General features: G+C 44.6%; 1 protein-coding gene across 6 annotated transcripts; it reads right to left on the reverse strand.

Moving 5' to 3' along the window:
• Nucleotides 1-239: 239 nt before the first annotated feature.
• On the reverse strand, nucleotides 240-16,476 carry LOC141767312 (uncharacterized). 6 transcript variants are annotated; one of them, XM_074634488.1, is made up of 11 exons: nucleotides 16,315-16,476; nucleotides 15,998-16,063; nucleotides 13,512-13,691; nucleotides 13,091-13,282; nucleotides 9,921-10,115; nucleotides 8,861-8,934; nucleotides 8,758-8,815; nucleotides 3,213-3,359; nucleotides 2,814-2,942; nucleotides 1,222-1,258; nucleotides 240-539 (listed from the first exon to the last, which is right to left on the reverse strand). In XM_074634488.1, the coding sequence occupies exons 1-10, from the start codon at nucleotides 16,387-16,389 to the stop codon at nucleotides 1,223-1,225; spliced, it is 1,152 nt and encodes a 383-aa protein (XP_074490589.1). In that variant the 5' UTR covers nucleotides 16,390-16,476; the 3' UTR covers nucleotides 240-539; nucleotide 1,222. The 6 variants fall into 6 exon arrangements, with proteins under 6 accessions (XP_074490589.1, XP_074490588.1, XP_074490591.1 ...); XM_074634487.1 differs by having other exon boundaries at nucleotides 3,213-3,362; XM_074634490.1 differs by lacking the exon at nucleotides 9,921-10,115 and having other exon boundaries at nucleotides 3,213-3,362.
• Nucleotides 16,477-16,990: the final 514 nt, after the last annotated feature.

Here is a 16,990-nt window from a genome sequence, read left to right on the forward strand (position 1 = left end):
GGCGTGACGCTTCAGGGTCTCCGAGTGTCACCGTTTACGTCAAAGCACATAAGAAGCTGTAATACGTTCCTCACAGTTTGACTCCTGACTGACGAGGTCATCGTTTATCAAACAGATCAAACAGCTGTTTAACTCAGCCGGGGGTCAAAGTTCAAACCGACCCTATCATCAGGAGGAGAGGAAATACATCCCCTTTAAATATTGATCCCAGTTTATAGACGAAGACATAAAGAGGAAGATGCAGTTATGTTTTTAATAACAAAATACTTTTTTCCTCCAAATATCTTCATTTCATTTTCTAACAGTCTCCAGTGATTCACCGACCGAACCCCGAACCCGTCAACAGAACCAAACACAAACATCCAAACGTCTCTTTAACTGAACACAAACAGTCTCTACATGCTGCAGCACGGAAACATCCAACTAAGAACAAATAAGATGAGCTTTAAAATAGACTAAAGAAATAAATAATGTTGACTTTGAAAGGAAAACAAAGAGGATCTTCCCGGCTGCACCTCGTCCCACAATGCTCTCTGGCTCTAAAGCAGAAGAAATAAATATTAAATATAACAATGAGCAGCAGACTTTTAGTCCCAAAACACTGGATCCTACATTTCCCATAATGCACCTGGATTTCATTAGAGCCTCCCTCAAAGAACATACATATATTCACTTCATATATATTCACTTCGCTGAGAAGTGAAAGTCAATAGTTGGTTCTATGTCGACATCAGCGCCCAGCAGCAGAGCTACGCGTCCGCCATTTTGGACTGAAAGTGACGCCAGTAAAACGTCCGCCTACAAAAAAGAGACGTACAAAAGTAAAACTACATTATTTCTATTCTATTCTATAATAATAAATAATACAACTACAAAGAGCTTTCAGTCCAAAATGGCGACCGCGGAGTTTCGTCTCTTTGCCTGCCGGTCTGATAAATCTCTCAAACTCCACACCAGACTGTATGTTAGAGGTCTGTAGTCTGATGACATCACTATGACATCATCCGGCCACAGATGACATCATACGGCAGTTTTCATTGGCTGAGGAGGACGAACCAGCAAAAAGTGTTCCTCCTAATTTTTACCTTTTCTATGAATCACCGTGTAAACTCAGGATAAATACAGGATGTACCTGTGTGTGTACAGATGTGTACAGGTGTGTGTAGTTCTGTGTGTGTACCTGTGTGTACAGGTGTGTGTAGTTCTGTGTGTAGTTCTTACTTCAGTCTTTGGAGTTAGACTTGAACCCCTGCTGAGCCTGAAACACATCAGCAGACATCCGGTCAGAGACCATGTGACCTGCTAACAGACTGACAGTTATATAAAACTGTATCAACAACTTGTAAACTCCAGAGAACCAGCTTGTTGTTGGTGTGAATGTGTGAACCTGGTTATCTGACCCGGGTTAAACACACGAAGACTCCTACTGTACCGGGTATGTGACGTCACGGGTTACAGCGCTGATTCACAGGAGCAAAGTGATGTCCTGCTGTGGGCGGCGGCAGCAGCTGAACGTGTTTCGTGAACTGGGGACAGTGAACGCAGCATCGTAGCTGCTAGGTTAACGCTCCCGGACGGTGAACTGGGGACAGTGAACGCAGCATCGTAGCTGCTAGGTTAACGCTCCCGGACGGTGAACTGGAGACAGTGAACGCAGCATCGTAGCTGCTAGGTTAACGCTCCCGGACGGTGAACTGGGGACAGTGAACGCAGCATCGTAGCTGCTAAGTTAACGCTCCCGGACGGTGAACTGGGGACAGTGAACGCAGCATCGTAGCTGCTAGGTTAACGCTCCCGGACGGTGAACTGGGGACAGTGAACGCAGCATCGTAGCTGCTAGGTTAACGCTCCCGGACGGTGTACTGGAGACAGTGAACGCAGCATCGTAGCTGCTAAGTTAACGCTCCCGGACGGTGTACTGGAGACAGTGAACGCAGCATCGTAGCTGCTAAGTTAACACTCCCGGACGGTGTACTGGAGACAGTGAACGCAGCATCGTAGCTGCTAAGTTAACACTCCCGGACGGTGTACTGGAGACAGTGAACGCAGCATCGTAGCTGCTAAGTTAACACTCCCGGACGGTGAACTGGAGACAGTGAACGCAGCATCGTAGCTGCTAAGTTAACCCTCCCGGACGGTGAACTGGGGACAGTGAACGCAGCATCGTAGCTGCTAGGTTAACGCTCCCGGACGCTGAACTGGAGACAGTGAACGCAGCACCGTAGCTGCTAAGTTAACGCTCCCGGACGGTGAACTGGAGACAGTGAACGCAGCATCGTAGCTGCTAAGTTAACGCTCCCGGACGGTAAACTGGGGACAGTGAACGCAGCATCGTAGCTGCTAAGTTAACGCTCCCGGACGGTGAACTGGGGACAGTGAACGCAGCATCGTAGCTGCTAAGTTAACGCTCCCGGACGGTGAACTGGGGACAGTGAACGCAGCATCGTAGCTGCTAGGTTAACGCTCCCGGACGGTGAACTGGGGACAGTGAACGCAGCATCGTAGCTGCTAGGTTAACGCTCCCGGACGCTGAACTGGGGACAGTGAACGCAGCATCGTAGCTGCTAAGTTAACGCTCCCGGACGGTGAACTGGGGACAGTGAACGCAGCATCGTAGCTGCTAGGTTAACGCTCCCGGACGGTGAACTGGGGACAGTGAACGCAGCATCGTAGCTGCTAAGTTAACGCTCCTGGACGGGTTAGTGAAGCCAGATAAGGAGAAGATACCCTGGGTATGTTGAACTGGCTTCGTAGTCCAGGCCTCTGGTCTCAGGTCTGTTGTGTTTACAGAGGGTTTTAAAGGTGTTACTGACCATGTAGCTGCCGGTGTGGAAGCCACACATGTACCACAGCATCAACATGCTGGAGGAGGAGTCCACACCTGCAGAGCTGCCAGCAAACGAGCAGAGAGGAGGAGGAGGAGAGATGAAGGACACGGGGTCCTAGAGAGAGAGAGAGAGAGAGAGAGAGAGAGAGAGAGAGAGAGAGAGAGAGAGAGAGAGAGAGAGAGAGAGAGAGAGAGAGAGAGAGAGAGAGAGAGAGAGAGAGAGAGAGAGAGAGAGAGAGAGAGAGAGAGAGAGAGAGAGAGAGAGAGAGAGAGAGAGAGAGAGAGAGAGAGAGAGAGAGAGAGAGAGAGAGAGAGAGAGAGAGAGAGTGTGAGACTGAATATCAGTAATTAATAAATACATTAAATATTAAAGGGTCAGTTTTACCTCTGAGCTCGACTGACGAGGAGGAGGAGGAAAGGGAGGGAAGAAAGAGAAGCTGTGATTGGTCGGTTTCTCTGCCTGTTGGTCTCCTCTCTTCTTCTCTTCTGCTTCTTTCTCCACTTTACTCTGATTACTGGCTTTCTCTTTCACCTGCTGACAAACATACCATCATCACTAGAGACCTAGAGCATTCAGAGGATGGATGGATCAGACTAGAGACCTAGAGCATTCAGAGGATGGATGGATCAAACTAGAGACCTAGAGCATTCAGCGGATGGATGGATCAGACTAGAGACCTAGAGCATTCAGAGGATGGATGGATCAAACTAGAGACCTAGAGCATTCAGAGGATGGATGGATCAAACTAGAGACCTAGAGCATTCAGAGGATGGATGGATCAAACTAGAGACCTAGAGCATTCAGAGGATGGATGGATCAAACTAGAGACCTAGAGCATTCAGCGGATGGATGGATCAGACTAGAGACCTAGAGCATTCAGAGGATGGATGGATCAAACTAGAGACCTAGAGCATTCAGAGGATGGATGGATCAAACTAGAGACCTAGAGCATTCAGAGGATGGATGGATCAGACTAGAGACCTAGAGCATTCAGAAGATGGATGGATCAAACTAGAGACCTAGAGCATTCAGAGGATGGATGGATCAGACTAGAGACCTAGAGCATTCAGAGGATGGATGGATCAGACTAGAGACCTAGAGCATCCAGAGGATGGATGGATCAGACTAGAGACCTAGATCATTCAGAGGATGGATGGATCAGACTAGAGACCTAGAGCATTCAGAGGATGGATGGATCAAACTAGAGACCTAGAGCATTCAGCGGATGGATGGATCAAACTAGAGACCTAGAGCATTCAGAGGATGGATGGATCAGACTAGAGACCTAGAGCATTCAGAGGATGGATGGATCAGACTAGAGACCTAGAGCATCCAGAGGATGGATGGATCAGACTAGAGACCTAGATCATTCAGAGGATGGATGGATCAGACTAGAGACCTAGAGCATTCAGAGGATGGATGGATCAAACTAGAGACCTAGAGCATTCAGAGGATGGATGGATCAAACTAGAGACCTAGAGCATTCAGAGGATGGATGGATCAGACTAGAGACCTAGAGCATTCAGAGGATGGATGGATCAAACTAGAGACCTAGAGCATTCAGAGGATGGATGGATCAAACTAGAGACCTAGAGCATCCAGAGGATGGATGGATCAGACTAGAGACCTAGAGCATTCAGAGGATGGATGGATCAAACTAGAGACCTAGAGCATTCAGAGGATGGATGGATCAGACTAGAGACCTAGAGCATTCAGCGGATGGATGGATCAGACTAGAGACCTAGAGCATTCAGAGGATGGATGGATCAGACTAGAGACCTAGAGCATTCAGAGGATGGATGGATCAGACTAGAGACCTAGAGCATCCAGAGGATGGATGGATCAGACTAGAGACCTAGATCATTCAGAGGATGGATGGATCAGACTAGAGACCTAGAGCATTCAGAGGATGGATGGATCAAACTAGAGACCTAGAGCATTCAGAGGATGGATGGATCAGACTAGAGACCTAGAGCATTCAGAGGATGGATGGATCAAACTAGAGACCTAGAGCATTCAGAGGATGGATGGATCAAACTAGAGACCTAGAGCATCCAGAGGATGGATGGATCAGACTAGAGACCTAGAGCATTCAGAGGATGGATGGATCAAACTAGAGACCTAGAGCATTCAGAGGATGGATGGATCAGACTAGAGACCTAGAGCATTCAGCGGATGGATGGATCAGACTAGAGACCTAGAGCATTCAGAGGATGGATGGATCAGACTAGAGACCTAGAGCATTCAGCGGATGGATGGATCAGACTAGAGACCTAGAGCATTCAGAGGATGGATGGATCAGACTAGAGACCTAGAGCATTCAGAGGATGGATGGATCAGACTAGAGACCTAGAGCATTCAGAGGATGGATGGATCAGACTAGAGACCTAGAGCATTCAGAGGATGGATGGATCAAACTAGAGACCTAGAGCATTCAGAGGATGGATGGATCAAACTAGAGACCTAGAGCATTCAGCGGATGGATGGATCAAACTAGAGACCTAGAGCATTCAGAGGATGGATGGATCAAACTAGAGACCTAGAGCATTCAGAGGATGGATGGCTTTCCTAGCTAGATTGATCAATAAGGAAGTTTCTGAGCAGAGCAACACAACACCAGTGTTCGCCATCCAACCTTCGAAAAATGCAGAAATCTCTAAAATGTCAAAAGTTTTTGATCCCAAATCCCAGCATGTCTTCTTCTATGGTGTTCCTCGAGGTCTTGGTGTCTTAATGTGATATTCTGGAGATTATTGATCATTTTGATCAATTCTCCAGCGGTAAAAAATGGTTAAATTTAGCACCAAATCTGTGGAACAAATGGAATCAACCCAACAACGTCTGAGACGTAATAGAGCATGAGGATGACCATCAGATACTTCTGGATTAATGACTAGAACAACTTGACCCTCAGTGTTGAGCTGCATCTCAGATTAATCTCCAGCTTCCAGCTTTCAGATGATGTTCACCACTTCTATGTGACATCTACTGTTGACCTGCTATCTCCCCGTAAAGACCCCCTGGACCCCCTAAAGAACAGTAAAACAGCTCTATTGTGGCTCTCAGAGGGTTAAACGGGAGTCGACTGGTCTCCACTCTGTATATTAGTCTGAGGTTAAACATCGTCTGTAAAGAACATAGTGTATATTACAGTTTTTCTCAATTGTTTACACACAAATACTGGTACTTGACACACAATGACCACAACATGTAACTCATGCACCAACCCCCTGAACCAATTCTGCTAAACTACAAGCACAATTCCTGCTTTACACTCAAATTGCAGTTCTAAAACACACTTTTTTCAGAACACTACACACAATTCTCTGCATTTGAAATCTCGTTTTCACAAGGAACACACTGTCATTCAAAATTCTAAAGTCAATTGCCCTACTATGCACACTGACTCATCACATGGGCAAACACCTGTCACACAGTGTTACAATTAGCAATCAGTTGATGCTTTTCATGGCTGGATTCGACATGCTAAGCGATATTTCCCCCGCTGCTTGGCCAGGGAAAACATTGCTTGTGATGTGGATGAGGTGCTGTGGCCAGACCGAAACAGAAGAGAGGATGCAGCATAGTTGTTTTTACTGTAACTGTATACAGTAAATTCTTCTGTTGTTTTGTATGTAGACCGCTGTATGTGCAACTTTGTGTTGGTTGGGATGTTCACTGTGTACATTGTTTTTGTGGGGAAAATAAAATATATTTGTTACCGTGTATTTGTGTGTTCTGAGTATAAAAACAATATTCTAAAATATTTTACAACACACTTATGGATGTACTGTCTGTAGTAATGTATGTACTGTCTGTAGTAATGTATGTACTGTCTGTAGTAATGTATGTGCTGTCTGTAGTAATGTATGTACTGTCTGTAGTAATGTATGTACTGTCTGTAGTAATGTATGTACTGTCTGTAGTAATGTATGTACTGTCTGTAGTAATGTATGTACTGTCTGTAGTAATGTATGTGCTGTCTGTAGTAATGTATGTACTGTCTGTAGTAATGTATGTACTGTCTGTAGTAATGTATGTACTGTCTGTAGTAATGTATGTACTGTCTGTAGTAATGTATGTACTGTCTGTAGTAATGTATGTACTGTCTGTAGTAATGTATGTACTGTCTGTAGTAATGTATGTACTGTCTGTAGTAATGTATGTGCTGTCTGTAGTAATGTATGTGCTGTCTGTAGTAATGTATGTACTGTCTGTAGTAATGTATGTACTGTCTGTAGTAATGTATGTACTGTCTGTAGTAATGTATGTACTGTCTGTAGTAATGTATGTACTGTCTGTAGTAATGTATGTGCTGTCTGTAGTAATGTATGTACTGTCTGTAGTAATGTATGTACTGTCTGTAGTAATGTATGTACTGTCTGTAGTAATGTATGTGCTGTCTGTAGTAATGTATGTGCTGTCTGTAGTAATGTATGTACTGTCTGTAGTAATGTATGTGCTGTCTGTAGTAATGTATGTACTGTCTGTAGTAATGTATGTACTGTCTGTAGTAATGTATGTACTGTCTGTAGTAATGTATGTGCTGTCTGTAGTAATGTATGTGCTGTCTGTAGTAATGTATGTACTGTCTGTAGTAATGTATGTACTGTCTGTAGTAATGTATGTACTGTCTGTAGTAATGTATGTACTGTCTGTAGTAATGTATGTGCTGTCTGTAGTAATGTATGTGCTGTCTGTAGTAATGTATGTACTGTCTGTAGTAATGTATGTACTGTCTGTAGTAATGTATGTACTGTCTGTAGTAATGTATGTGCTGTCTGTAGTAATGTATGTGCTGTCTGTAGTAATGTATGTGCTGTCTGTAGTAATGTATGTGCTGTCTGTAGTAATGTATGTGCTGTCTGTAGTAATGTATGTGCTGTCTGTAGTAATGTATGTACTGTCTGTAGTAATGTATGTGCTGTCTGTAGTAATGTATGTACTGTCTGTAGTAATGTATGTACTGTCTGTAGTAATGTATGTGCTGTCTGTAGTAATGTATGTGCTGTCTGTAGTAATGTATGTGCTGTCTGTAGTAATGTATGTACTGTCTGTAGTAATGTATGTGCTGTCTGTAGTAATGTATGTGCTGTCTGTAGTAATGTATGTACTGTCTGTAGTAATGTATGTACTGTCTGTAGTAATGTATGTACTGTCTGTAGTAATGTATGTACTGTCTGTAGTAATGTATGTGCTGTCTGTAGTAATGTATGTACTGTCTGTAGTAATGTATGTACTGTCTGTAGTAATGTATGTACTGTCTGTAGTAATGTATGTACTGTCTGTAGTAATGTATGTACTGTCTGTAGTAATGTATGTGCTGTCTGTAGTAATGTATGTACTGTCTGTAGTAATGTATGTGCTGTCTGTAGTAATGTATGTACTGTCTGTAGTAATGTATGTACTGTCTGTAGTAATGTATGTACTGTCTGTAGTAATGTATGTACTGTCTGTAGTAATGTATGTACTGTCTGTAGTAAGTGTAACACTGAACAAAAAAAGGCCTGAGTCATCATGATGAATGGAGAAGAAGTGTTTTCCATTCATCATAGTGTTTTACATTGAGCACATCAGTGTTCAACTGGTTCTTATAAATGTCTATTCATATGATGGTGTGTGTGTCATTTGAAAACAAAATACCATTTTGAGAAGAAATAACATTGTTTTGAATGTAAAGTTTCATTTTGCAGGAGAATTGAGGGGTTTTGCCCATTGTGTGTGTGCTTTTTGATTTGTGTGTAGAGTTCTGAGAGTATGAGGCATGCTTTCAGAAAATGTGTGTAAACAATCGAGAAAAACTGTAACAGAGCCAGACCTCTCTGGGTCTCTGGGTGGATTTAATGCTGTCGTATGAATGCAACACCCACGGTTGACCAGCAGGTGGCACCGTGAGGATGAACCACTATCAGCACTGAGGAAGACTCACCCAGGAGGAGTTCTGCTCTTCATCTCTCCGCGCTGACCTCCTCTCTCCTCCTCCTCTGTCCCCCTGGTTCTCCTCTCTTCTCCTCCCTCCTCCTCCTCCTCTCTCCCCCTGGTTCTCCTCTCTCCTCCTCTTCCAGTCCAGGTTACTGCTGGTTCCACTGGACTTCCAGTTGCTGCCCTGCAGGACCAACAAAACAAAACAGAACATGTCAGAGTTTAAATCTAAAGTTATGAACGACTCTGAGCTGATCTGGTTTCAGATCACGGTCAAAATAACCTCGGATGCACCGATACCACTTTATTCAGACGGAGTACAAGTACTTCCATCTGGGTACTCTCCGATACCGAGTACCGATACGAGTACTTCTCTGAGCCTAGAGACCCTCGTTAACAGCCAGCTGGAGGATGTGAGCGACACACGGCAGGCTGGGGAGTCCCGCATACGAGGCGGTGCGCCGCCACCGGCTCAGGGTCGGTTTGGAAAGGCTTGGGGTGAAGGTGGCTTGCGGCCGCAGCTTTACAGCGCTCACCGCCTGGACCTCGCCGCACCGTGGACAAAGGGCTCGCTGCGCCCTCTCTCCCCGCCGGGGAGGGACGGGGCCCCCTGCTCCCGGTGCGACTGTCGATCGGGGCGGACTGTCCTCAGTGCGCCCCGATCGCGTCGTGACGCCAGATCAGGGCTCGGCCCACGTAAAAGGCGCCAGGGGTCTGCGGCGATGTCTGCAACCCACACGACCCGTCTTGAAACACGGACCAAGGAGTCTAACACACACGCGAGTCAGAGGGTGCAAGCAAAACCCCGTGGTGCAATGAAAGTGAGGGCCGGTGTGCGCCGGCTGAGGTGGGATCCCGGCCCAGCGGGGTCGGGCGCACCATGTGAAGTGGTATCGGAGCCGTTGTATCGGAGTCGTTTTGCGGTTATGAGTACATGAGTATCGGTCATTGCATCCCTGAAAATAAATAAGTAAAATAAATAAATCGTGATTCAAATCAATGAGAACGGAATAAAATCAGTCTAAAATGATTTAAATCAGGAACCTTCAGATCAAAGAAGAAGCCAACACGATTATGAATCTGACACTTTTTGATTCTACAGACACATTTTAGTCAGAAGGTTTGAGACCCGGTCCAGGTCCAGAACCAGGTCCAGGTCCAGGTGTTTACCTTGGCTGCAGTGGCTCTGCTGGGTCCGTGGAGCTCGTCGAGGTGCAGCAGGTTACCGACGTCCTGTTCCTCCTCGTTGTTGTAGTCGTCGAAGCGAATGCAGCAGCGTTGACCTTTGACCCACAGAATGACCGCCGGGTAAACCAGACTGTCCTCCGAGTAGACGGCCCGACACCGGGAACCGGGTCTCCACTCCTGATACACAAGACCGCAACCAGACACCGAGTACGGACGTTACTCACTAACATTCCTCTATTATACGGCTCATGTAAACCAGGGGTTCTCAAAGTGAGGTCCGGGGACCACCAGGGGGTCCGTTGATTTAAATTAAATTATCATGATATCAAGTTTTTTACAAAAGGCTTCATAGTTCAGCAAATAATATGTTAATGTTTAAATCTACAGTATAATCAGCTCAGAGCCAGGAGAACATGTCGGCACTCACTTATTTAAATTAAGGCACAAATTTAATTAATAAATAAATAAATGTTGCAGCATTCAATTAATTAATAGATAAGCAATTCATCTAATATGTAAGTTTTAATGTTTCATGGTTTTCTGCATGGGATGTTTTTAGTGATAACATTAAAATCAAATGAGGCATTTTAATAATCCATTAACGGACGTTTTCACACGAACTGGGTCGATTTCACAAGTTTTTTTAAACGCTGCAAAACGGACCAAAAATGAACCACAAAAGCTTTAAAGTAAAACATTATGTGAAGCTTTTGAATTCTTTTTTGAGACTCTTTTAAAGTTATAAATTCGTGGATGACTTCCAGACTATTTGGTGTGTTTTAAGGTTTGTTTTTTGGTAAATGAAGGTATTTAAGGTGTTTTATTTTAGAAGGGTGGTTAATGGATTAAATAATACATTTTCATACATTCAAGTATGTTTAAAGTTGAATTATGGATACTCATTCTTGATTTTGGGAAAACATCTGAGGTAAAATATGCTGAACTCAAGGCTCTCTTACTAGCTTTATATTCCCCAACCAGAGCTTTTGACCGTATCCCATGGCCTTCAGTGTCACCGCGTGACAAGTAGTACAGAACTTTTTTGTGGTTTAAGAGGTTTTAAAGGGTGAAAACACCTTAAAATCACCATGAAAAGCACGACAGAAACCCATTAACTAACTCATTTTATTTATTTTTAAGTTATTTTTTGGGGGCATTTTTAGCATTTGTTTGTATTGACAGGACAGTGGATAGAGTCTTGGAAAGGGGGAGGGAGGGAGGGAGAGAGAGAGAGAGAGAGAGAGAGAGAGAGAGTGAATAGAGTCTTGGAAAGGGGGAGAGAGGGAGAGAGGGAGAGAGAGAGAGAGAGTGGATAGAGTCTTGGAAAGGGGGAGAGAGGGAGAGAGAGTGGATAGAGTCTTGGAAAGGGGGAGGGAGAGAGGGAGGGAGAGAGAGAGAGAGAGAGAGAGAGAGAGAGAGTGAATAGAGTCTTGGAAAGGGGGAGGGAGAGAGGGAGGGAGAGAGAGAGAGAGAGAGAGAGAGAGAGAGAGAGTGAATAGAGTCTTGGAAAGGGGGAGGGAGAGAGGGAGGGAGAGAGAGAGAGAGAGAGAGAGAGAGAGAGAGAGAGAGTGAATAGAGTCTTGGAAAGGGGGAGAGAGGGAGAGAGAGAGAGTGAATAGAGTCTTGGAAAGGGGGAGAGAGGGAGAGAGGGAGAGTGAATAGAGTCTTGGAAAGGGGGAGAGAGGGAGAGAGGGAGAGAGAGAGAGAGAGTGGATAGAGTCTTGGAAAGGGGGAGAGAGGGAGAGAGAGTGGATAGAGTCTTGGAAAGGGGGAGGGAGAGAGGGAGGGAGAGAGAGAGAGAGAGAGAGAGAGAGAGAGAGAGTGAATAGAGTCTTGGAAAGGGGGAGGGAGAGAGGGAGGGAGAGAGAGAGAGAGAGAGAGAGAGAGAGAGAGAGTGAATAGAGTCTTGGAAAGGGGGAGGGAGAGAGGGAGGGAGAGAGAGAGAGAGAGAGAGAGAGAGAGAGAGAGAGTGAATAGAGTCTTGGAAAGGGGGAGAGAGGGAGAGAGAGAGAGTGAATAGAGTCTTGGAAAGGGGGAGAGAGGGAGAGAGGGAGAGTGAATAGAGTCTTGGAAAGGGGGAGAGAGGGAGAGAGGGAGAGAGAGAGAGAGAGTGGATAGAGTCTTGGAAAGGGGGAGAGAGGGAGAGAGAGTGGATAGAGTCTTGGAAAGGGGGAGGGAGAGAGGGAGGGAGAGAGAGGGAGAGAGAGAGTGGATAGAGTCTTGGAAAGGGGGAGAGAGGGAGAGAGAGAGAGTGAATAGAGTCTTGGAAAGGGGGAGAGAGAGAGAGAGTGGATAGAGTCTTGGAAAGGGGGAGAGAGGGAGAGAGAGAGTGGATAGAGTCTTGGAAAGGGGGAGAGAGGGAGAGAGAGAGAGAGTGGATAGAGTCTTGGAAAGGGGGAGAGAGGGAGAGAGAGAGAGTGAATAGAGTCTTGGAAAGGGGGAGAGAGAGAGGGAGTGGATAGAGTCTTGGAAAGGGGGAGAGAGGGAGAGAGAGAGAGTGAATAGAGTCTTGGAAAGGGGGAGAGAGAGAGGGAGTGGATAGAGTCTTGGAAAGGGGGAGGGAGAGAGGGAGGGAGAGAGAGGGAGAGAGAGAGTGGATAGAGTCTTGGAAAGGGGGAGAGAGAGAGAGAGAGAGAGAGAGAGAGAGTGGATAGAGTCTTGGAAAGGGGGAGAGAGAGAGAGAGGGAGAGAGAGAGAGAGAGAGTGGATAGAGTCTTGGAAAGGGGGAGAGAGAGAGAGAGGGAGAGAGAGAGAGAGAGAGTGGATAGAGTCTTGGAAAGGGGGAGAGAGAGAGAGAGAGAGAGAGAGAGAGAGAGTGGATAGAGTCTTGGAAAGGGGGAGAGAGAGAGAGAGGGAGAGAGAGAGAGAGTGGATAGAGTCTTGGAAAGGGGGAGAGAGAGAGAGTGGATAGAGTCTTGGAAAGGGGAGAGAGAGAGAGAGAGAGAGAGAGAGAGAGAGAGAGAGAGAGAGAGAGAGAGAGTGGATGACATGCGGAAAGGGCCGGATTCGAACCCGGGCCACCGCGGTCAGGACTGAGTCCTGTTACATGGGCGCCCGCTCTACTAACTGAGCTAAGCAGGCGCCCGTCTAACTCATTTTTAAATAAGGTGGAAGTTAAGGGAAGGTTTTCTTGCTGTGTGGTAAATTCTCACCGTAGAGTTTTGTCTCTGTGTTTGTGGAGCAGCAGCGTCTGGACTTTTGAGCGAGCTCAGTTCGACGTCCTCCTGGTTGCCGTAGCCGTTGAAACGGACTCTGCAGCGCTCGCCGTCCAGAGACACCACCGTCGCTGGATACACGCGCCCGTCCTCCGACCACACCGCCCGACACCGAGCGCCCACCGCCCACTGACGGACAGAGAGACACGTTCTTGCAGTCACATAGATTTATACTAGTGGAGAGACGATAGCTGAGTCTAACTACTGATACTAAAACTATTTAGTCGATACCTTTAATAAATAAACAATTTCTACAAAACCAGATTCTTTATTTATCAAAGAAGTTTCCTTGTTATCATGTTAGTCATATTAAAACTGGTTCTATAAACCCGCTCTGACCCGTCTGGGAGGTCTTTACCTTTGACTCTGTACTGGAGGATTCAGCTGCAGGTGGATGGACCGTCTGTCCATCTGTCTCTCCGTCCTGCTGTCTGTCTGTCTCTCCGTCTCTCGCTCCGTCCTGCTGTCTATCTTCCTCTTCCACCTTCTCTCTGCTGTCCGTCGCCTCTGAAGCTGCAGATTCTGTCGGTTCAACATCCTGCACACAATCCAGAATCACACAAACATCACTGTATCTCACTGTATATGTACTGAGGTGAAAGAACAAGACCCACCAGACTCCATTCACACATTTGCCAAGTTTGTGCTTTCATGCTCGTGGGCCAAAGTGTTCATTTGGTGGAACCGAGTTTTAAACATTATTAATGATTGATGTAACTAATCTTCAACTTTGCATTCAAATGTCCAGCTTTAGCTCCTGAACCGCAGTCTTCTACTAAAACACATTGCTTTTAACTACAGACTGACTAACTGTAGACTGACTGACTAAATACAGACTGACTGACTAACTACAGACTGACTGACTAAATACAGACTGACTGACTAACTACAGACTGACTGACTACAGACTGACTGTAGACTGACTAACTACAGACTGACTAACTGTAGACTGACTGACTAAATACAGACTGACTGACTAACTACAGACTGACTGACTAAATACAGACTGACTGACTAACTACAGACTGACTAACTACAGACTGACTGTAGACTGACTAACTACAGACTGACTAACTAACTACAGACTGACTAAATACAGACTGACTGACTAACTACAGACTGACTGACTAAATACAGACTGACTGACTAACTACAGACTGACTAAATACAGACTGACTGCCTAACTACAGACTGACTAACTAACTACAGACTGACTGTAGACTGACTAACTACAGACTGACTAACTAACTACAGACTGACTAAATACAGACTGACTAACTACAGACTGACTAACTAACTACAGACTGACTAACTGTAGACTGACTGACTAAATACAGACTGACTAACTAACTACAGACTGACTAACTACAGACTGACTGTAGACTGACTAACTACAGACTGACTAACTAACTAACTACAGACTGACTAAATACAGACTGACTGACTAACTACAGACTGACTGACTAAATACAGACTGACTGACTAACTACAGACTGACTGGCTAACTACAGACTGACTAACTAACTAACTACAGACTGACTAAATACAGACTGACTGACTAACTACAGACTGACTGACTAAATACAGACTGACTGACTAACTACAGACTGACTGGCTAACTACAGACTGACTAAATACAGACTGACTGACTAACTGTAGACTGACTGACTAAATACAGACTGACTGACTAACTACAGACTGACTAACTAACTACAGACTGACTAACTACAGACTGACTGTAGACTGACTAACTACAGACTGACTAACTAACTAACTACAGACTGACTAAATACAGACTAACTACCTACAGACTGACTAAATACAGACTGACTAACTACAGACTGACTAACTAACTACAGACTGACTAAATACAGACTGACTAACTACAGACAGACTAACTGTAGACTGACTGACTAACTACAGACTGACTAACTAACTACAGACTGACTACCTAACTACAGACTGACTGACTAACTACAGACTGACTAACTAACTAAAGACTAACTAACTAACTACAGACTGACTAACTACAGACTAACTAACTACAGACTGACTAACTAACTAACTACAGACTGACTGTAGACTGACTAACTAACTACAGACTGACTAACTAACTACAGACTGACTGTAGACTGACTAACTAACTACAGACTGACTAACTAACTAAAGACTAACTAACTAACTACAGACTGACTAACTACAGACTAACTAACTACAGACTGACTAACTAACTAACTACAGACTGACTGTAGACTGACTAACTAACTACAGACTGACTAACTAACTAAAGACTAACTAACTAACTACAGACTGACTAAATACAGACTGACTAACTACAGACTAACTAACTACAGACTGACTAACTAACTACAGACTGACTAACTAACTAACTAACTACAGACTGACTGTAGACTGACTAACTAACTACAGACTGACTAACTAACTACAGACTGACTAACTACAGACTGACTAACTAACTGTAGACTGTGCTGAAGTCAAGTGTTGATTTGTTAATTTTCTACATGCCAAATTTACCAGCAGACCAAACTGATTTGTAAAGGAACTTTGGTTATTTTCTTTCACGTGTGGATGATTATAAATAAGTATTATATTCATTTTAAATTATCAAGATTTTTAAAAGGAGTTTAGTGGATTGTTTGACAACACAACGAAAAATACATTGACATTTAACACCTGTAATTTACATTACAGAAAATATTAACTTTATACTGTTTGTGTTCTAATAGCATCAAAACTATAAAATATAATTAAATATTAACTTTATACTGTTTGTGTTCTAATAGCATCAAAACTATAAAATATAATTAAATATTAACTTTATACCTGTGAGATCTCCAAAGTGTTTTCAAAAGCTTCTCTGAGGGCAGATTCATCAGTGATGGACTCAACCTGAACAAACACAAACACACATTCTACAGTCAGCAGGTGAACTACAGGTAAACCAGCTAGATACAGGTGAACTACAGGTAAACCAGCTAGATACAGGTGACGTTAGCATAGTTAGCAGTGTTAGCAATATTAGCATAGTTAGCTCGCCGTTAGCTCGCCGTTAGCTCGCCGTTAGCTCGCCGTTAGCTCGCCGTTAGCTCGCAGGTATCGGTGATATCTCCGGTGTTAGTTAATAGAAGCCGTTCCGTTACCGGCTCCTCGGCTCCGCTGAGGTCGGTGTTTCCTCCCGGTTCCGTCGGTTCCGTCGGTTCCGTCATCTCGGTCATCTCGTTAACTGCAGATTGAGCCGGTCCGAACTCAACACCTGCCTCAAGTTCACCGGATGTGAGCAGACAGCTTCCGGTCACACCTTTCAAAATAATAATAATACATTTTATTTCTAGAGCGCTTTTCTAAAACCTCAAAGACACGTTAGATCAGTGGTGGCTGAATTTAAGGACCAGACTCCACAGGATGAATGAGTGATTTAAGGACCAGACTCCACAGGATGAATGAGTGATTTAAGGACCAGACTCCACAGGATGAATGAGTGATTTAAGGACCAGACTACACAGGATGAATGAGTGATTTAAGGACCAGACTCCACAGGATGAATTCATGATTTAAGGACCAGACTCCACAGGATGAATGAGTGATTTAAGGACCAGACTCCACAGGATGAATGAGTGATTTAAGGACCAGACTCCACAGGATGAATGAGTGATTTAAGGACCAGACTCCACAGGATGAATGAGTGATTTAAGGACCAGACTCCACAGGATGAATTCATGATTTAAGGACCAGACTCCACAGGATGAATTCATGATTTAAGGACCAGACTCCACAGGATGAATGAGTGATTTAAGGACCAGACTCCACAGGATGAAT

This window comes from Sebastes fasciatus, chromosome 5, assembly GCF_043250625.1.
Source record: "Sebastes fasciatus isolate fSebFas1 chromosome 5, fSebFas1.pri, whole genome shotgun sequence".
Lineage (NCBI taxonomy): Eukaryota > Metazoa > Chordata > Actinopteri > Perciformes > Sebastidae > Sebastes > Sebastes fasciatus.